Source organism: Ptychodera flava, unplaced genomic scaffold (genome assembly GCF_041260155.1).
Source record: "Ptychodera flava strain L36383 unplaced genomic scaffold, AS_Pfla_20210202 Scaffold_30__1_contigs__length_3116999_pilon, whole genome shotgun sequence".
NCBI classification, from domain to species: Eukaryota; Metazoa; Hemichordata; class Enteropneusta; family Ptychoderidae; genus Ptychodera; species Ptychodera flava.
In genome coordinates, this window is record NW_027248352.1 from 1,757,224 (window position 1) to 1,780,141 (window position 22,918).

At 37.4% G+C, this 22,918-nt stretch overlaps 2 protein-coding genes across 2 annotated transcripts; both read right to left on the reverse strand.

Annotated features, from left to right (window-relative positions):
- Nucleotides 1-1,489: 1,489 nt before the first annotated feature.
- LOC139127262 (tripartite motif-containing protein 2-like) lies at nt 1,490-9,585 on the reverse strand. Its single transcript, XM_070693174.1, has 3 exons — nt 9,491-9,585; nt 7,865-7,942; nt 1,490-5,335 (listed from the first exon to the last, which is right to left on the reverse strand). The coding sequence occupies exon 3, from the start codon at nt 4,037-4,039 to the stop codon at nt 1,490-1,492; it is 2,550 nt and encodes an 849-aa protein (XP_070549275.1). The 5' UTR covers nt 4,040-5,335; nt 7,865-7,942; nt 9,491-9,585.
- A 2,634-nt stretch (nt 9,586-12,219) lies between these two features.
- Nucleotides 12,220-21,015, reverse strand: LOC139127236 (uncharacterized). Its single transcript, XM_070693146.1, has 5 exons — nt 20,933-21,015; nt 15,626-16,003; nt 14,878-15,122; nt 14,017-14,071; nt 12,220-13,839 (listed from the first exon to the last, which is right to left on the reverse strand). The coding sequence occupies exons 1-5, from the start codon at nt 20,970-20,972 to the stop codon at nt 12,959-12,961; spliced, it is 1,599 nt and encodes a 532-aa protein (XP_070549247.1). The 5' UTR covers nt 20,973-21,015; the 3' UTR covers nt 12,220-12,958.
- Nucleotides 21,016-22,918: the final 1,903 nt, after the last annotated feature.

Sequence of the window (22,918 nt, forward strand, 5' to 3'; positions counted from 1 at the left end):
GTTGAACGTTGCAGAGTGATATGTTCTGAGGGTAAATATCTGATGATCGACCATCAAAGTCTCAGATTGGCAGGATAACGTTGAAATTTTGATAAAAGAATATATACTAGCTTTCCAGTATTTAGACAGAGACTGCAAATTAGTACCGAAGCTTAAAATCTCAGAAAATAGTCATCGACATATTTCCTCCCTTGGGCGAACTATATTTAGCCGTTGCGCCTCTTGTTTACGAAATGTTCTAATGGTCTAATGGAAAAATTGTGATGATTTCTTTGCGCTGTCAAATTTGAACATTAAACTGAATTTCTTTTGTCTGATTCCAAACATTAGAATGGAAAGTGTCGCAACCCTGAATCCATAATGGGAGTATGATTGTCATTTATCATGGTCCACCGTCGAGGGCGCTGTATTTTGAGTGAATAACAATTTACTCTTTTCTAGATTATGATGTTAACCACCTCAGTATAATGGGTTATGGAATAACAGACGCCAGACTAAACATAATGATAATATTTGAATGTATTTAGCCACTGGAATGAGTCAACATATTCCTTGGATAGTAATCTACATGTAGATATACTTGCTGAAAGTGAACAACATACACATATTGTCTAGATAAAACATAAAATGCTTCAAAGCCAAACCTTGAGTTTACATCGCCATTTGAGTAATAGGAAACGCGTAATTTGCGGCACTATGCTTGGAGTTTCCTTACAAATTCCTAAATCACGGAAACAATTGAAAAATTTCACCAATGCTGTTTAATCTTATCAAAATACTATAATTGAATGCTTTACCCGGTGTAATATTTGCATATAAATTTGATGTCTTTTGTCTGTCATGGCGTACATACAGTTAAATTATATCAAGAAACAGGGATACTAAAGACAATGGAACGTCTATGACTTACTGAGAAGGCGTAAAAATATAATAAAACATTCAATACAGCGTAACAAGCATTACTCTCGAAACTATAACTGTCAACTGTTCAATCCATGAGTACACTTACTGGGTAAATAATGTCGGCCAGATTTCCGTAACTATGCCACTGTGAGTACATTTTGGTTAATATACATCGTCTGCAAACTTAAAAACAAGATTACAAAAGATAATCGCTGAACTTGAAGTGTTGGTAAATCAATTGAAAACAAACTGATTTATATCTTGTTGTGAGATAGCTCAATTCACGTTTGCTTAGTTACGTGTACATTCAACACGCAAATGTTTATCTGTTCTTCGTGTGAAATCAGTGACCAAAGCAGACATTTCGCTCTCAGATTTTCATCGCATTTCTTAGGAAAGCGTGCTTTCACTTAGGCACACTTGAAGCTGATTGTAATTTATATTTCATTGCATTTTGACATTCACTTAAATTAGAATGTCAGTGTCACAATGTTAAAGAGGGTCTTATCTTTTTACCGACATCTGTTGACCGTTCTATAGATTCACAGATACTGTCACTCTACTCTCAATAGGATCGACGAACCGTTCAGTCTACAAATACCTTGATGCAGTGGTTCCAACTGTCGGAAACGATCAATTTCTTTGGATCGTCAACTGCTTGGACAATTCCGATAGGACGATTTAGATTGTCTTCATCACTATCAATACGATACATAAATCGGCCATTTGTGTCAAACTTTTGGATTTTGTTCGCATATTCATCGGCTACATAGACAAAGTTATCCTTGCTGACGACAATCCCTGATGGGTGTTCAAACTGTCCGTCAGCATCTCCATAACATCCGAATGAACGAACGAACCGATCTCTTTCATCGAACACCTGTACGCGGCTATTATTGAAATCAGAAACATAGACCTTTCCCTTACTGTCAAAATCAACTGAATATGGAGCGCAAAATTGACCTTTCTTTTCTCCATAGCCTCCAAATGAATTGATGTATTTGCCTTCTTGTGTGTACTTCCTTACGTAGTGTCCATCTCTGTCTGTGTCTTTACTCGCCTTCCCATCCCAGTCAGTTACGTAGACAATACCATTCAGTGGATGGATTGCAATACCCATAGGGTGTCGAAGTTCAGTCTGTCCGAATGATCTCATGAACTTTCCATTGACATCACTTACTACAACTTGCTTATTTTCACGATCAGTCATAAAATGAAGACCTTCTTTGGATATTGCTACATTCCACGGTTTAAATTTCTTCTCAAACTGAGTAAACGTGAACGTTCTCACCATTTTGCCATCAAGGTCAATAACCTGTATTCTGTTGTTCGCCACGTCGGCAACAGCCAGATTTCCATCTTTAGTAAATGCTAAACCTTTAGGGTTGTCGAAGCACCCGTCTTCCTTTCCATTTTTTCCAAGAGTCTTCACCAATGGTATGAGAACTCTAAAGTCAAATGGGGAACCAGGTATTGCTTGACCGGATACTGATATTGAAACTTTGTAATCTCCGACCACCTCTCCGTGAACTGTCACTGTGTGTGTCCCATCACCTTTTTCTGTCACTTTCACATCTTTGTAAGATCCATCTGGTAACGTCAAAGTCACCTTCACCTTCTGATTCGGATTCACTGCCTTACCCCTGTGATCTCTGGTTGTAATCAAAAGGTCAACATTTTGACCTTTGATCAGTCTCTGAGGAACACCATCAACCGTACACTGTGTGATACACACATCGCTACGCAGAACGCCAACCAGATCGCCACGCCTTCCATCGTCGCAAGGTTGAAATTCAACAATTATTTTCTCAACGACGGAAGTGTTGTCCATTTCCAGCAATTCGTCAATTTTTTTATTCAAATTTCTCTTTGCCGCCATCAGTTCAGCTGCATTCTTGTGATGTCTCATCATTTCAATATAGCTTACCATGCTGACTAATTTACCGTATTTTATCTGAAGTTCATCGATATCACTTTGGGTTTTTTTAACTTTAACAATGTATTTTTTCTCTAGATCTTCAAGAATTGTTGTCTCTTCTAATTTTACTTTTTCATGCATGGTTTTAGCTTTCCGGGAAATACTCCTGACTCTATCTCCACATTTCATTTCAAAGTTATTTTGTAACAACTTCCCCTCATTTTTACGTTCCCTTGCAACTGTTGCTTGCTTATTTAAATTCCGAATTGATTCAACCAACCCTTTTCTGTAATCGTCGGAAACGTTTTTAAGAAAATTAATTGTGTGTTTTTCTTTTGGGTGGACACTTTCTGTGCAAGCTGAACATATTGGTGACTTGCATGTGTTACAGTATAAATTTATCAGGTACCCCTTATGGCTTTTACAGTATGACATTGTTTGCACTTTGGTTTGGTCGTCGGAGCGAAATTTCTTATATTCTTCTATTGTGAGAACGCACTCATCGGTCGCTAGTGTCTTTTTTGTTATGTTTTTGACTATTTTGCTACATTCGGAACAGCATAAATCTATTTGACGCCAAATACAAACATGTGTAGCTTTCACTTTATTGCAGATGGAGCATTTCCCATTCAATACAACATATTCTTTTGCACTTTGCGGCACTTTAGCTGACAGTGATTGTAAGTATGTGTTGTTTGGGAGTCCAGATACGCCATCATCGGTGAGTTGACATGATTCTTTACAAGAGGGACAGTCAAGTCTGTTACTGTCTTTCTTGCGTAAAGAGTGTAAACATTTCTCACAGAATGTATGGTGGCATGGTAGGATCTTCGGATTTGAAAATTGTTCAAAACAAACTCTGCATATTAGAAAATTTGAATGGAGTAGTTTTGGCACACTATCAGTTAACGCGTCTATTTCAATGTTATTTCCAAGGGTCTTACTGTCTGTACTAATGACTGTGACAGCGTTTTTTAATGTGGTGGTTCGGCCTCTATTTTGAGGATCAGCAACATTGGATTCATTTGCCATGTTGATCAGTTCTCCTACCAGTGAGTCAGTTTCCGCGGCTGGGACGAATTCCACTTCTCCGTGATCGATGTCTGGTTTCTTTTCTAAACCTTCCAATTCTCGAATACAGTCAGTTACTCTGCCCTCTGATGACATTAGCTGGGTTGCATTCTCGTGTTGACTTACAAATTCTAAGTAGTTGATCATGCTGACTAGTCTACTGTAACGAAAGTGTAAATCGTCGTTGTGGATTTCTTGGTTTTTAATGCGAACATCGTATTCCTCTGTGACTTCTGCCTTTAATGCATTTTCCTCTGCTGTGATTTTGTTTATTAAATCAGCAGCTTTCGCTGTTATCTTCGCTTTCTCGGCCTTGGTTTTTCATTATAAAATTCTAAAATCTTTATTGCTGCTCTTTTACTCTCATCGATTTTGTCGGCTTTTTCCTTCAATTGTCTGACATCTGCTGATAATTTGGCACTGTATTCAGCCGCTACGTCGTTTAAATACTTGTAGTCATGGCTCTTATTAGGGTGTTCGATTACCGTACATTCAGAACATATTGGGACTTGACACGTGTCACAGAAAAACTTTGCCGGGTTTTCTTTGTGGATGTTACAGTATGAGATGGGAAGAACAGCCGAGGGATTCTTAGATCTTTCTTCTTTGTACTTTTCTAATGTTAAAATCGTATGCTTAGAGGATATTCTAGCTTTTCTGTGCATCTTTGCGCATGGATCGCAGAATTTTTGCAATTGACAATCTATACATACATGTGTGATGTCACCATCATCACAGATTTCGCATTTTATGGGATTTTCCCGTATCTCATGAGATTCTGTTGGCGTTTTCTGCATTTTTTCCAAGAGCGAGTTCATGAAAAAGTTGTTCTCCAGACCTTCAATTCCATCGTCCGGCAGTTTACATGGAGTTCGGCACGTTGGACATTCAAAATAGCCATCGCTTTTCTTAACATCTGTTATCAAACATTTCTCACAAAATGTATGGTGACAGGGAAGAATCTTCGGTCGCTCATAACGCTCTATACAAATGGTACACGTAAGAAAATCTTCCTGTATATCTTTTACAAGTTCTTCGGTTGTTTGTGAAACTGAAGCAGCCATTTCAATGATATTAGATATTTGATACTTTATTTTCGAATGGTTTTGCTTTTTTTCTGTGTACTTCTAGAAATCTGTTTTTTGCTTTGTTTTGTTTCTTTATTCGTCTTTTTATGTGTCCTACACGGTCTGTCGAATGGTTTGCAGCCGTCGATTTTCAATATTTAGATGTAGACTTTTGTTCTGTCACAAAAAATTGTTGCTACACAGGTTAGGGCTGGTCTGTTTAAGTACTCTGTGAGGTAATTTGTTGTTCACTCTTCTCCCGAAGTCGTGCCGTTCTGTTGCTCTCGTAGACGAATTGCACCCGAATGCCAGTGGAAAAAACCGCCGATTGGCTTGGTCTTCCGGTTGATGTACCCGGATGACTTAATTCCGAAACCTAAGGAAACAAAGATAAATAATTATGACGTCAGAAAATAGCTGTTCTGCGAATAATGATGAAGGGCAATCTTTTTCAGTGAAATCGATTAATTAGTACTCATGAACTATAACCAAAATATTCAAGATGCAGAGTTTTTAAAAAACAATGGCTGAAACAATTGTTTTTGCATAATACATGTTTGTTTACTTCTCTCGACGGATATCTACGTATTTTGTATAAATGCATGTGAACGTGTGGAGTAAATGTTAGGTTAACTAACAGTAACAATCCAAAATCAAAGTTTGCACTCTTGACCTTTTGAGAAGTGGCTAGCTTTTGCACACACTACTGATACCATATGTGTCGTCAGTCCGTATGCAGCAGAGACCAAAAGTAGGTATGGGAACAAAACTAGCTTGTCTATTATCCACCACTGCATGCTTCCCGATTATAATTTTTCTGGTAATCCCGAAGGGTGCACGTCCGATCTTTAGCGACACGCATTTTGTGATTGGGTTTTCAGCTGCTACGGCAATTTGACAGTAAAATTCGAATATTTTGCAGTGACTGCAATGAAGAGCCGATGGCAGTCTGTTGTTGACACACTATTTACCAATAATAATTATTTGTTCCACTGCCCTTCTCCTTTCATAGAGATTTTTTCAAAATAAAAAAATGCAGAATTTTGCAAGTCGTCGCATGTTGTCTTAACGTGCAGTGGAACAGTGAATGAACAAAAGAGTATCATAAGAGACGCCGTTGGTGGCGCCCGTTCACATTGCCATTGCTATCATTGAAAGACTGCTTCGACAAGTTACACAAGCGCAACATGGTTGTCTGTGTAGAAACGTCAGTTATGATACATGATTAAAGTACCCCGAATTCATACAAAACGATTTTGTGGAGAAAAAACAAGTTGACCTGTTTGAACAGTTTGTCTGAGATCGTTTTGAGGGAGCTCACATTTGAACTACCACTCGCCGTCGTAAATTAAACGGATGGCCTTGCTCGAAGTTAAATCACGGGCTAGCGAGCATTAAATTCATGTATCACATAAATATGCCCGTTTCACTCCATCGGTTAACGTAGAGATACAGACAGTAAACGTCACCAGGTTTGGGGTGTTCCAGAATTTCAATTGCAACTTGTAAGTATTCAAAGTAAACAAAATGCGGTTTTGTCGACAAAAGACTTTGGAGGCTCTCAGGAACAAGGATATTTCGGATGGCGAGATAGTGTATAATGGAGTGTAGTAAAATGAATCTTGTAAATGTTATCCTATCTACCAGCTCATTAGATATTGCTAACGGTATATAAGTCCATTCTTGAATCAATAAGAAAAAAAACCCACGTTGATGTTCAGTAGATGTATAGAATGAAGGGTTTAAGGTGTAAAATTGACAGGTATTCACTGTATTCTTTGAAATACTACACAGAGAAAGTGAGGGGTCGATAGAGTAGGCACACAAAAACACAGTTCAAGCTTATGTTCTATAAATGTTTGATATAAGATAGTTATTTATCCCAATCAATTTATGAATTAATGCTTCACTGGCTGCCTCTGTGATAAATATAGCATTCTGTTGTTAGAGGTAAAGTACAATGTAAGGGAGTCGTCATTATTTACGGCCCGGGGGGAGGTCGGAGGAATCTGAGGGGTTCACTCAAAAAATTGAAAGCTACAACGGGGGTTGCCAAAAATGTGGAGAGAAAGAAGGGGGTTATTCAATTTTTGGTGTAAAATAAATTGAAACACCTTTCAGATTGCACCATTTCACACATCAATTTCTCAAAAGTTCGATGCGAGAGGGGAACACCCCCTCTTGTACTCTCCCCCTTGTGGGCTTCTAACAGTTTTACTTATTAAAAAATTGAAAACACCTCTCAGATTGTACCAGGCTTCCTCATTGCACACATCAATTTCTCATAATTTTCCATGCAAGAAAGGGGACACCCTCTCTGACACTCCCCCAGCCTCTCGCGTGTTCTTACCCAGTACATTCAAATTCTGCCCAGTCAGATGTCTTAGGGACAATCTTGTCATGATACCCATCCACATACAATACTGTATGGCTGTACACTAGTTATAGCGTGAACTTTTATAGCTGTATTTTGTTGTGACTTTGAATTTTATTTTGTTGGTTTCACCTATTTCAACCGTCATGAGATAACCAATGTTAATCTCGGCACACAAAGATTTAAAAGGTCTTTATATTTTGCTTTATTTTTGTAAATTTTACAAATACATTTATTGATATTTAACTGTTCTAATGGGTAGGTCAGTCAAAATTTTTTACAGTTGGGTGTACTTGAATGGTTGGTACATGGTTGGCAGAGGGGAGTGTACTCGAATTTCCCGAGTTTCCGAAAAATTCCTCCGACCCCCAGGCCGTAAATAATGACGGCTCCCTAAGCAACTATTATATGTATTTGAGCATACTTGTACAATGAAAGAGATTAAAATCTATATATTTTGACTCGCATGTCATATTATTGACGCAATATGATTCTGAAAGCATACTACAGACATTGAATGTGACTCCTTACCGTCGTAAGCGCAGTATGGACCCTGTATTTGCAACGTAATGGATGACCGGAAACCGCTCTTCAAACGATGGTGTCTTTCTGTTGAGAAATAAAAGGAATTTGTCTTGTTTTCTTATTTGTAAGGCTAGGATTATACTTAGGACCGGATAAATCTAAAGCACGACTTGTTATAGCAACACTCTTTAAAAATTCGGAATTTGTTGCATTTTGAACACTTGGCTAATTTCAGACCTATATGCTGACTTAAGTGACACTTACTAATGAAGCAATGAAAAGCGATTCAAATTAATATTATATATTACCATGCCTGTCCATTGCGTTTTAATTGGTCGAGCTGTACCGCATGACTGCCCACAAATACACAGTAATGGTTTGTTTTCATGCCCGTGAATATGAATAATATCGTAAACATAGTAACTAAAACGAAAATTGTGATGTGAACAAAGATCATAATCAACCACAAAATAAAATGGAGCATTTGTGTTAGTGTTTCAAAAAATCTCCGGATTTGCAAAATTTTTGCAGCGCGCGCACTACTCACTGACAGGTTCTGGGGCCCCGTTGTCGTTCGCACGGGAAAGTTTCTTAAATTTTGACGGTTTCTCGGGGTTCGCTGATGATATAATTGAAATAACAAACTCCGCGCTGACCAATATAGATTATTAATGGGCGCGGGCGAGAGGAAAGCCAAGTTAATCTTTGGCTTTCCTCTCGCCCTTGCCCATAAATAAACGTTAATGAGCGTGTCGTCCGTTATTTCTATAATATATTTACTCTTATTAAAAGTTCTACAAGTTTGTGACAATAGTTTATGTACGTGTGATTTCCCTTCCCTGTTTCAATATTGGATCTTGAGCCATTTAGTTGCAAGTTATCACCGGATTTTAACTCCTTGACAAAAAGAAGGCATCAAAAGGTGCAGGTTTTCATTGTAAATTATAATCTTTCAATCCAATTTCACACTTCTTTGTGTTCATGCTGCTTGACGAAGTTTATCGATCACTAAGCATTACATTCAGAGAAGCCCCAAGTCACTGTCCCCGTTCTCTATTGTAATAATCATTGAGTAAGATACATACTATAAGTTGAAAGAACCTGCAACGCAATGGTTTATATAAGAGGTTAAAGTAGAAAGTCTGTAAAAGTAGAAGGCCTGAAATGATTTGAGACCGGTCACATCGGTGAAATGAAAGCCAAAATTACATTGTTGTTCGGCTCTGCAAGGATAAGAAATTCCTCTTCTTTGTAAACTGTCGTGTTGTTTTGAACTTCACTCTACACCCACCCACCCCGCTTAGATTTCGGCCTTGCGAGTTACTGTTTCTGGTTCTCTATCTGAACTACAAACTAGCGATATCACTAATACTAGCATCTATCCGTCGCTACTTTGTTGAAGTAGCATCCGGGTAAAAACCTATAATTAGGAAGCCATTCTTCAGCGTATTTCAACACGCAATTGATAACATTTTGCACATACTGTACAATTGGCTTAGTATGCGAATTTGACACTCACTGCCACATTATTGGCCATAGAGAAGACGGGGAGAAGTGGTTAATGGAAGCTAAAAACTGTAAAATGAAGGTATAGGTACATGGAAATTGGGCTTGCCATTATTGTGTACTTACCGTTTATATGCACTGCGAAAGGTCAGTATTTAGTCTTCACGCTGTAGAAGCTTATGGTGTGTTCTGCGCACCATGTAGCTGATACTGGAAGTCTGTATAATCAACGCCTTGTGAGGTCGCGGTATGTTGTCATGCGATAGGCGTATTTATCACGTGACAAATGACCTGTTACCTGATAGGCGTGTCTATCGCATGACAAACGATCTATTGTGTTCACAACTCGTATCAGTGCAAATACGATAGCTAACTTGTGACACCCCTTCTAATCGATAACGGCAGCAGTCTCATTCATCTTCCGTAGTGTTTAGGAGCATTGCTATCAGTTGTTCGGTAGCAGGTCATTCGACCCGGCGCCGTCTCTTAATTTAATCCACACATGATATAGCTTTGGTACATTTAAAGTATGTTAATCTCACCTCCTGCCACCGAGTTCGCTGAACCTTTACTCTGCAAAGTATCTCACAAAAGTAAAAACGCAAAGATGTAAAGGGAAACAATTTGACCAAAAAAGCGTGTTTTTGGATAAATGTGAATGTAGCTGATACCTGTCATGTATATTCTGCCAAATGAATACTGGCCATTCCAGACGATGGATTTCTTATCGCACGTTAAAGTCGCAAATGCCGGACTTGTAAAGGACATATTATGGAATAGATAGAAACGTCGACAGAATTATTTCAGTGTCTCCGAGGAACAATAAGAGACATAATAGCGATTTGCATAGGCCATATAATTTTTCAGATAGAACTTTAGGGAACAAGCACAATAAACCGCAGGGTTGGCAGAAGAGAAAATATTTGGGCAGTTTTTTTTCCGCAGCTCCCACACAACGTTAGCTAATTTTCAACCTCTCCCTTTGTTAGCAGGAAAATGTGTGGAGGCCCGACCAGCCAATGTAAAAATGTGCAGAGGACTAATAACGATTTATCCCAAGCCTACTTTTATTAAGTGTGTCTATCTATCTATCTATCTGTCGGTCTATCTATCTATCTATCTATCTATCTATCTATCTATCTATCTATCTATCTATCTATCTATCTATCTATCTATCTATCTATCTATCTATCTATCTATCTATCTATCTATCTATCTATCTATCTATCTATCTATCTATCTTCAGATAGACAGTTAAGTGGCTTGATAGATAGATAGATAGATAGATAGATAGATAGGTAGAGACATAGACAGATATATAGAGATTGATTGATTGATAGAGAGATAAATACATGCATGTATCACACACACACACACACACACACACACACACACACAACAAACCACAGCGGTAACAAATAAGGATATGCACACACAAGTCATGCAATTATTAGCCGCTTTAATTCTTCTTCGCTAGAGTGTGGTAATAAAAGCGCATTCGTCCACCGAAAATTTGATATTGAAATCTCATCTAAAGTGCTATTTCTCTGTATGTTGTAGTCCTTGAACAAACTCTCAACACCTTTTCCCCAAAATAAAGCAGATATATCTTTGCACATACATACGTCTGACATTTGATATGGATGTACTTCACTGGAAGGGCATTGCATATTTGATTTTGAAATATCACCCAAAAGTGTCATTTCACTCACTTCAATAATATACAGAGATGAGAAGGGCATTTTTGTTCAAGAAATTTAGTTTTGAAATTTGACAGAAAAGTGCCATTTCTCTACACGGCGGTACAAACTATGAACCTTTTTCCCTCTTAGGGCATTTGTAAATATTTGACAATTGCCGTAAATTTAATTAACAAGAATAAGGTGATTAGAAGTGCTTAGGTGTGCAATTAATATGAAACTTGAATTTCATACAGATATTAATATGTTATACTACTGGGTCTACTGGTCAAACCTTGAAAATAATTCATATTAAACTATTGTACCTGTTAGTTGAACAATTTGCCCAAACATCTTGTTCCCAGGCCCATTGTGTGCCTTTTAAGTCAACTGTTGCTACTATTTTGCATTCCTTCACTTCCTATAGTGTACACCAGCATAGAGTGATTATGATTGTCAGCTATTTTACAAAAATTATTGTCTACCCATTTAGTGTGATTTACCGGTATAATTTGCATAATGTGAAAAGTTGGCGGCTTCTCGTGGTACTCTGGAATATTCAAAGACCCCCATTTCAATGCTGAGTTTATTTCTGCCCTTTCTCTTTCTCAACACTGCCGTTAATTGTGATCGTACCTTACTTCCATCGTTTGTCTTTTTTGTCGGATGTGATTCTCTAATACACATTTATTTGCGTGAATTCGATGTACATGTCTATCGGTGCATTTTGCTCCCCAATGTACGCAAAATTGTGACCATCATCAAGATGCATGCGGAACATTTTGTGACCCTTTAAGATAACGACCCCTCTCAAACGAAAACATAACAAAAATAGACCAACGTACGCTCCTGTACCATATTTCCTGAATGATGCTTCGCCTTGATTATGAACATCACGAGTTTTCTTTAGCTTTGAGATTAATAATTTGCCTTAATATTTTTGCATTTTGCATTTCGTCTGTAATATCGTGAATTGTTGTCTTTCTTGTCGAATGTAACAGCTTCCTTATTTTTGTTTATTTGTTTTCAAATCTGCAGGAAACGAACGCAATGTTAGCGACACAGTTTACATGTAGGTGCTTACTGCATTGAAGCCGTTAATAATCTACCTTGGGTATCGATACATCAGCAGCGAAGAGACATTAAATGTACAAAAGCAACGACACGATCATTTTTGAACAGTTTATTGCGATGATTCAGGTCAGGTTTGAAATAAAGGCGCCACCAAACTATGATGCAAAGGACTTCTAAGTGCACTATATAACGTACTTTGAAGTGAACTTACGGTCTGACTCAGCAGCTATGCCACAGAAATTAAGGAGTGACATGACCATCCACAACAACTGGTTATAGAGCATAATCTGTTGCCTGGAGCGAGTCAGATGGATGGAGCAGACTATCGGAGAACAGATGGTAAAATTGAAATTTCTGAAAGGCTACTTAGTCCATAGCAACAATATGGGTGCAAAAGTCAACATCGAAGAATTATTACCCGTCCGGTAAAGGGCCAAAATAGTGATTTAACAGGCAGCGGCAATCAAACCTGCAACGCCTGGACGTCTTGTACAAGCACTGAATAAACTGATAACAAAATACAGCTCTGAGAAATGTAAAGCTGTAAAACTGCCATAGTTGCAAACAAACCTTTCTTTCAAATACAGAGATTCAAACAATACAATAGAATTTAAGAAAACATTGATACATTTTCACAAAAAGCGCAAATAAATAAAACCCAATGTTCGTTATTCGATATCAAATTATCCTCAAACCCCGCTGTTTTTAGTTGTCAGCAAGTATTATGGACGTTGAATTTTTAATAATTTGCTGTCTGATAATGCACTTGATTTGACGAAGATATTAACATACTAGCAAGAAAATGCAACAACTCAAAACGTTCCTGGTTGATACAAATCGTCTACCGAATATCATCTGGAAGGAGAGGTACGATATCTTTATAGGACGAAACCACAGCGACCTCATTGCTGAGATCTAGAAGCATTTTTATGCAACTACACACACTTCTCGTTCCTCTGATCTTAATGTCATCAAGACAACCCTGGTTTTCCAAGTCTCCAGAACGATGATAAATGGACAACTTTTTTGTTAATTTGTCAAACCAATCAATTAGGTCTTTGGTATATTTATTATACACCTTTTTCAAGTGACTAGGCACGTTGTTCGAATCATTAGTGTGATCAATACATACGGGTATTTTACAGATATCACAGTAAAATTTAATAGGGTTAGGACTTGTATTATTTGTACTATGTACAGTGCAATAAAACACCCGCTGCACTGCAAAAGGCTTTAGTAACCGTTGCTTTTTGTAGTCCTGTAAGGTCAGAGTTTTATGGGAAGCTGAAACCCTAGCTTTCAGATGAAAGTTTGCACACTTCTCACAGAAACTTTGAAAGTCACAATCAATACAAACATGTGTTGTTTCCTTTTCTTCACATATCTCACAAGTCTTTTTGAAGTTTCGGTCGATATCTAAAGATGCGTGCTTTTCTTTTAGCATGTTGTTGATCGGCAGCGCAGATACACCACCTGGAGGCAAACGACACAAATCTCCGCACTTTGGACATTTAAGCATGTTCCCGCCCTGTAGGTCAAGGTTCAACAAACAATGCTCACAGAATGAGTGATAGCATTCCAGTATCCTCGGATTTTTAAATTGCTTGGAGCAAATCAAACAGACGAGAAATCCCAAGTTGTATTCTGAGTCCATCCCTGCGAGACCACTAAAAGCTTGACTGACCATTTCGACATTACCGATTTCACACTTTTCATGGAATTCTGAAATTAAAAGAAGAAATTGTGTAGCAAGCGTTTTTTAAAAGTTTTGCAATACCAAAATGGACAGAAAAGAGTATGTTGCAATTAACAACTAACTGAGTCTAACGCAGTCAAGGAATTCGCTCATTGTTGAAATTTGATATGTCTACTGCATAAAGTTCAGGTACGGGAAAATACCTTGTTGTCTTGATCTTGCTGGATCTGCATTACTTGAAACTTGGACGATCTGCTCCTAAAATATTTAAAAGAATAAATCACAGTTTATATCAAATTCTCTCAACATACATAAAATACAGGGACATGTGTATGGATTGTCTTGAATCTTGCCCTATAATCTATATGATTTTCTGAAAAAAAGTTATGATGGGTGCAGGGACTCTGTAATATTTCCTTTTCTCTCGCCACGTCTAAAATTGCCTATGTTTGTTTTTGATTAGAAATTTGTTTGCAACTAATGGGCCATCAAATCTCTCCTAATAGTTTACTATCAATGGTTCTTAACGTAAATTATTCGCGCACCGGTACCGACAACATCGTGACGTGCTTTTCAACTTTGAACGGGACTGTTCTTATAAATCTCAAACACAACAGAAGACACATTATAAAGATAACAAAGGTCAATGCAATACACTATAACAATAAAATATTCAGTAAATTCCCTACAAGACACTTTGATTTCTTGTTCGGGCAAAGTCTGACATTCAGAAAGTCTGCGAGCAACTCGGTTACAGATCGATGGTTTATTTATCACTTTGGAAGGGATTTGGGGCTAATATATAGAAGTTCGTGTAGCAATGAAAATTTTCACTGTCCAAGTTTCGTGAAAATCACAAAAAATCCGATTTATTTAATTGATTTTGAATTGTATCAGTCCGCAATTATTTGGCACTTTGTTTTTCTAGTCTAAAAATTGCAGGGTGACCCCTAATTTTTATTTTTTGATTTCAAGAGGGAAATTGAAAAATTTCCGTACTAAAAGTAAAGCAGAAGTTTAAAATCTTTCAATTTGAGACGCATAATAGCGTAACTGACGCTGACCTTTGTCTTTTCGTCGTATTTAGGACTTAGTTCAACATGTACTCGATCTTCGGGTAACCGTCGTGTTTCTGCCAAAACAGTATCGATGGACGAGCCTTTTCGATTTTGCAATTCTTCCTGTCGATCTTCTGCCTCATTCATGTCTTCTGACAGAGAATTAATGACTGGTTTGGTTGGATTTTGCGAAACCTCTAGTTGATCTTCAGGATCACTTCTATCTTCCGAAGAAGTGTTAGAGCTCGTGTCTGTGAGAGAAATGAAAAAGTATGTATTAACGCACATAGTATTTCAAACGACATACCCTTCAAGGGAAAAACTGCATCGTCTTTTCAGTGTAATGTGTTGATTATAAGTTCTACAAAAGTAACTAACTACTTCCAGAGGCCGTAAATGTTATGACGTCAAAGTTACTAAGTGCCATTATTTCTTCGTAAATTTACTCAAATTTCTATTCGTAACTTTTAGGGTTTTTCATAACTAAATGTTTGGTTAGCAGTTACTACTTATTACATATGGAGTCATAGTCATTTTATGCGCTTTGGTCTTGTCATTCTTTTAATATCAACATGTAGTAACATCACTAATCTTTCCCAGAAAGTGAACCCTAAAGATACCAAATATAAATCATCCGAATATCCAATCCGCCAGTAGTCCTAAGACATATCACATGCAAGCAATTGAATTTACATTTTCTATACTAGTCATATATGTGAAAGTAAACAAAATACTGCTCACAGTGATAACACACCTGATAGATTGTACGTAATGTCCTTCCAACATCGAGAGTATTCCCACTTCTTGACGTATGTCTCTAGTGTAATTTCTTCGACATCTAGTCTTGACAAGACTTCACGTGTTACTATTTGACTTTGCATAAGGCTAGTCAATTCACCATTCGCCATGTCATTCCACAGATTATCCAACTCTCCTAGCTCTTTACATTCCATTTCTATTACTAACTGGTCACCCGACGACCGTCTTGCCACCGTCCTGCCGTATTTTTCATCCAACGAAATGTTGCCATCGTTGAAAATATTTTGCCCGATATTCTCCTTGTTTAAAACAGTATGTTGGCGGCCAGATAAATCACGCACCCTTTTTATTTTTGTGTAAACATAAATGTGCTCTGAAAGATGAAAGTAAATACGTACATGGCTTAGTTTAGTGATTATTGTAACGAAGATAATACAAGTTTGGCTGCGTCTCTTTATTTAATGAAATATAAAGGGAATGCAAAGTCTGCGTCAAATACTACGAAAAGTTACATTGTGCCCGGCATATAGCCCGAAACTATATGACAACTTTTCTCCCACACAGATCTAGACGAGGCCAGATGTGACTATCATAACCAGAGTCACAACTGCCCACGTCTATTAATATTTATGTGTTTACATTATTGCTCTGCTGTCACATGTACACTAATGACTCCCGAATTATCAAAGGTTGGCTCTTACATTAGATTGGTTACCCCCTCGTAACTTTTAGCTGCCAACATTTTCTAAATAAACTTGAAATCATTTTTAACTATTAAAAATGGACCTTTCTTACTTGCCTACTAAATCAAATTGCATCGTGAACCCGCGTTACAAGCCACAAAGTAAGATTTCAGCAAAAGTTATCAAGTAACACGATTGATACTAATTTGGGATAATTGGATGGTGAAGTAATGTCTTTAAAATCTGCAAATGTACGCTCATCTGCCTTTCTTTTTACGTTACACACTTGTTTTTATGAGTAATTTGTAATATTGAGACATTAAGCTATAGGGCACCTAACATTTTTGAGAAATTTGAAAATTATGAAGATCCAATTATCCCAAATTAGTTCTATTCGTGTTAAGGTTAGCTCTATTGAAACTAAGAGCAATAGTGCACTGAGACATCAGAATTTCGCTCTGTTTATTAACTCCACTCTTTAATGCGACTACACCATGATGCAGGACACCACAAGTAACCAGGTTTCTTGTGGTTAGGGACTAGCGACAGGACAGAAATAACATTGGGAGGGCGGTGTATTTGAGGGTGGGTAGCCACTTTACGTGCAATGGGTTTTGAAGGGTGGTGATATTTCACGCACGCCTATAGGGGAAGGTCATCTTTTTTTGCAAAACTATTAGAAGAAAAGATGTGGCCAATATAGTGTTTCGTTCATGGCTATCAAATTATATTGAAGGAAGTCTATTGGGAAAAGTATTAACAATTTTTCCCTACGCAAAAGCTATATCAATACCTGTATATCTCTCTTTGATAATTTATATAATACGATGGTTTCAAACGGGTTCGAACTTACAACCAAGTCGCCTATCAGAAAAGCCACAGACCAAACCGCTCGGCCAAATCCCCAATCTCAAAAAGATTGGTTCAATAACCGAGCTAAGATGTTACAATTTTTCTAACTGTGACCCCTCCACACGCTGTAGAGTTCGTGAATCACTCACGCTCGCACGCTCACTATAAATAAATGTGCTTTTCTTGAAATGAATGTATGTGTATAAGAAATTAGATCATGGAATTTCCTCGAAAATGTGGATCAACTATAAATGGTCGCCAATGCCAAAACTATCAATATCAACCTAGCAATATCTATGCAATTATAGACGTTAGATAATTGATATATGTGTTCTTGATTAGAAAAGGATGGTTACAAGTGTATACGTAAAAAAGAAATTAGATTTTGGAATTTCAACGAAAATGTTGATACACTATACATTGGAGGCTATGACAAAACAGTTAATTATATCCAATATAAAACCATAGACCCTCGAGAACAAACGTGGACTACGGTTGATGGAAATAATATACTTGTTTAGAATAGGGAAGTTACAAGTGAACATGTGTATAAGAAATATTCGATTTTGGAATTTCACAAAAAATGTTGATTTACTATACTATGCAAAACTATGAACATTTTTGCCAATATAAGACTAGCAATATGTACATTTATGGACAGATTTCAGTAATTGATATGTGTGCTTGATGTGTACAACAAATTTGATTTTCGAATTCCACTATGAATTTTTTTTAAATACTTAACTATTATATGCTTTTATAATTAGTGTTTGACAGTTTGATAAAAATGTACTTGATCAGAACAGTGTGTTGGAAAGTGCAGATGTGAACAAAAATATGATATTTGAATTTCACAAAAACATCAAATTACTTCTCATGGTAGCCTAGGGCTAAACATTTTCCCTGCATATCTTGCTATATTGGTGCATTTAGGGTAAAGAATGTTCAATAGTGACTTTCTAGGCTGTGATAATTTTCTTGACAAATAATGATGATGCTCTCTGTACAATTACAAGCCAAACTATAACACAAATAGTGTTCCTTTTGATTTTTAGAATCCGTGGGACACTTTAGCCAACCAATAAACCAATTTGTACCTTCAAAAAAGAAGATCGCAATGGAGCTAATTTTCAATTTTCAAATGGTTTAATCATGTTGGTTAATATTATATGGGGCTCAGCCCTTGGTGTCGCGCCAGGGGTTATTGGACTAGAAATGTTATTTTTATTGATTCATAATTAGTAATAGAAAAGGATAAATTGGAATTAATCGTTACTTGCTATATACGTTTGTACGACAACTATGCCCACTTTACTCTCTGATGAAAACAGTTCATGTACACGATACCCTGCGGATCTTCTGTTTTATGTTTAGAAATGTTGGACATAATATTTGGCAATTTTTACCATGATAACTACCTATTGTGCCATCATTATCGTTGCAATAAAAACTGCACTGCCCAACTTCCACTTGCAAGCTGAAAACTATAACGGTCAGTCTAAAAACTGGCACTTTTTGCATCTAGTTATTGACACAGAGGGCGTTTTTCCAAAATTCAATCCCAACATTCTTTGTGTATGTCCTGGTTTATATGCACGACAGTTCTCTTTTTTTAATTTTTAGGCGTGAAAGTAACTATATTTTGTATCGGTGACATGATGGATAATAATACTTACTAGCGATAAGAAAGAGATATATTTTATTAATGGTGTGTTATAAAATAACACTTTACACGTTTCGAATTCGATTATTTACAAGCACTCAAATGAAGATAAACGTGGCAGCGCCCATGAAAGTAGGGTACACTTCCCGTTATTCGCATAGTATATTATTAATCTGCTCATGCGTAGTCAGTAAGCCGCTGGCGCGACTATTAACCTTAGGGTCTATTTTCAATTTAAAATATCTGGTCTGAGATTGAAATATAGAAATTCTGCTGTGAGGATGGCACTGTGAGGCCATTCAAATTTCCCTCCACCAAACTCTTTTTTCCCGTGATGCATATTTCCGTTTTCCCAATTTTCAATTTAACAAAGATCTCATTTTCCTTTTTTCTCTTTGGCCTTGCAGCTGATAGTATCTATCTTTGACCTTTGAATGCATCAAAATGAGACAGTTATTTAAGCGGGCAAATTGTTCAATCGATCGAGTATCGAACATACAAAGAACAATTGTGTTGCGGCAGGAAAGGAAAGTCTTATATAATCAGTTTGACCTGACCTACTTAAGTTTAGCGCGCTTCCCGTCAATGTTGCAAAATTGTACGTTGTGAAAAAAAAATTGTGACAGTCAACAGCCAAATCAGAGTGCGGAGTCCACATTTAATTTTATCTGATTAATTTATTCAATTCTAATAGTCAATCTTGTACGCAATGATGTTCTCCGTATAATGACCTAAGTGCCCCACCATAGTTTTTAGACCGTATGGTTAAAACAGTAACTTTGACCAACCAGGTAGACGTTTTGGGAAAGGGGACACAAACATTGGGCAGATGTAACATTTGTGGGAAGACATCGAGACCAACAGAATTAGTGGATGCGTATAATCCTTACCTTGCCAGTTTCTGTGAGGGGAAAACTTAGATTATATTATATCATGCTACCATGCGTCATTCTGGTTGGACGAGAGCTCATTCCACCAAAGCTAAGTTTTAGCACTGATAGCAGTGGTGAAACGGGCCCCTAAACCAGCATATTCGAAAACTGCCATGTGGGTGCATTTGAACATACCTCCAAACTTAAACCGAAAGAGTCCGCTTTGTTCAAAGACCGAATTCCGAATTTCGATACTCAGAAAAAGTGTAGGTCTGTAACATACCTCTTGGTTAAAATAATTTGGGGGTTGATGATGAAAGACATCTCTGAAGCAGCACATTTTGGTGTGATGTACACAAATCATTCCATTTGTGCAACTGCGCACTGTGCACTTTTGCTTGATTCAGCGGAGTCGAGACGCGACATGCAGCTCTTTAGAATGAAGCTAGTATTCGTTCATACACAAATAAATTGACACTTCCTCACAAAAACGCTATGTCAGATGTTCTTTCCCAGAGTTTGGGCTGTCATCCAACATCTGGATTATTTCAAAACTGCTTGTTTGCTGGTACAATTAACGTTCAAATTATCCATAAAAATAATTCCTTTAACCTCACTGTACCACCTCTCAATGTCGCGACGAGACGGTCGACGTATTCGGGACTGAATGAGACAAATACATTTTTAGTAAGCCCCAAAAGCCAGGACTATTGTTCTTATGCAAATTTACGAAACGATGTTACTTTTTCGCTTGATTTGAACCCTTTACCCATTTTCTGTTTCTGCAGCAGGTAGTTTTTAACAAATATAGTGTTCGCATTCCATTTGAATATAATGCCATGTTGATGACAGGCAACGCCGAGGAGTGTGCGTGTGTTGTCAACGTACTCCAAACTTCCGTTCAATCTCTCAGACATCCTTTTTCTGCATTTGTGGCTTAGAGTGACGAAAATACTCATGGAAGACAACAAAGACACACAAGTTGACATAATATATTATCAATAATCCCCGTCGCAGTCCGGTATTCACTCAATTTTGGTACAATTCGCTCCATCGAGCCTGTCGGCTTGTGCTATATGTCGCATAGTACCAAAATTTCGTGTATACCCTCCTGCTGCGTGGGTCATTGCTTAAATTTATATATAATATATATATATATATATATATATATATATATATATATATATATATATATATATATATATAAAAGGGAGGGAAAAAATCAAACTCACTATTTCTTTGTTTTTCAAAGTCGCCACTTTCTTGATTCATTTTTGCCAGTGTTGGAGCTAATGGCCCGTGACATCAAAATGAAATGACAGTATCTACAGAGAGAGAAACTACTGATTTAGAACGGTGTTGCTTTCGTTTCTTTTCATCTTACATCTTTGTTAACGCATGTTCATGTACATGAAGAGACAATAAGATGGTCGTCTGGAAGTCACATCACATTTGGTGAGTGCACACATTGATGTGCAGATGTGTATCATAGTACTTGTTTGCCTTTGACGTGAAGAATTGATACAAAATGATCGCTGTTAAATCACATTTGATGAACTCTAAAATTAATCGATGTGTATATGAATGGGTCCTGGTAAGAAAAAGTTATGGATCTATACAAGAAAAAAAGGCCACCTGACCGCCGCATTGGATTATATCGGTAAAAATTGATACGATTATGTACGACATAGGGTTTTGTCCAAATACTAACTTTGAAACAAATTCGTCATAGTATATCTTAGATATTAATCTCTACATGACAAAAATGTAAAGAAATGGTTAATAATGGCTATATTGGTGGACAAATCGACAGGGAGAGGTATGACATGAGCTGATGCCTTTTACACCTTAGAAACAAATCCAGTGGTTTCTACATTCCGGCTCCGTCATGAACGATTGTTAAAATCGCTTGCATGGTGTTAGTATTGGATTAGTATTAGAAACACATTGATATGCATGTGTGTGCCAACTGTAATAGAAATTAGGTCAAGAATTTCCGAGAAAGTGCACGTACGTTCTTATTGACTGCCATGACCAAATGCAGGTCATTACCTAGACCTCCAGACTTCTTCTACGGTGACTATTAAGCCACTGAATTTAATGCTTAACTGCAACTGCTTAAAATTACAAGAGGTTGTATAACGAATTGTTTTTGGACTATACAGATTTGTAAAGGTTTTCCTTCAATGACTGGAGTCCTTAGCAGAAACCGAAACTTCTGATTAAGTAAAGTGGAAACGGAGACGGCATTCATATTACGTGTCCAGGTGTGTTCAGTTATTGTCACAATTGGACCATAAATGACTTTATAAAACATGCTCATGCCGTGATGCGATTAGTCAGAATACATTATGTGACGATAGCATAGATACGTTAGATCCCCACGTAATCGAAAAATGTGACGTCAGGGGGTACATTTGAAAAGACTTTGTCCCCAGAGAAATAGATTTGGCCAAATTTGGAAAAGTGCCCAGTCATGTGATGATGCGCGTAGTGTCGTCTGCAGCTTTGAAACAATGGAAGGTAACTAGGACGTAATGAGTGCTCAGGATGAGCGACGAGTCTCTCTTTAAACAGCAAGGTTTTCCATTCCAACAGAGTAGGAACTTGAACAGGTCATCGAGCGCCGAAGATTCAGATGTAACCAAGCGTGTTGCTATGTATGCTTAGGATATTTTTGGGAAGAAGTTGGTACTGCAGTTACCGCTGTGGACTAATCGTCCAGTAAACTTTCCAAAATAAATTGTTGCAGTGCATAACAAACCAGATATGAACTGAATATGCTCACGTCTTTTACAACAGGTTCATTAATAGTAGTATGCTTCATAAATGCAGGATATCCAGTAAAAGACTAGAACATTTTAGCATTATGAACCCGACAGAACAATTTGACCTGCTAATGTGACCCCTGAAATGGAAGGACTTTGAGTTTGACAAAATTACAAACTTAGTTATGAAGCATTGAAATTGACTGCTGATGACTCGACATGTATTGACATTTATCAAACACTACTAGATGCATGAAATAATACAATATGACATGAACTACTGCATACTTTTTGACTGTTATGAAGTTGTGTTAAACAATTGTACCTTGACCTGTCTCATTTTAAAGTGACAGAACAACGAGCAAGGAGATGTTATGCAACATTTGCAGACCTCAGGATAATCACTAACCAAAACACAAGAACAAAGACAGACATTGTATATTCTGACAG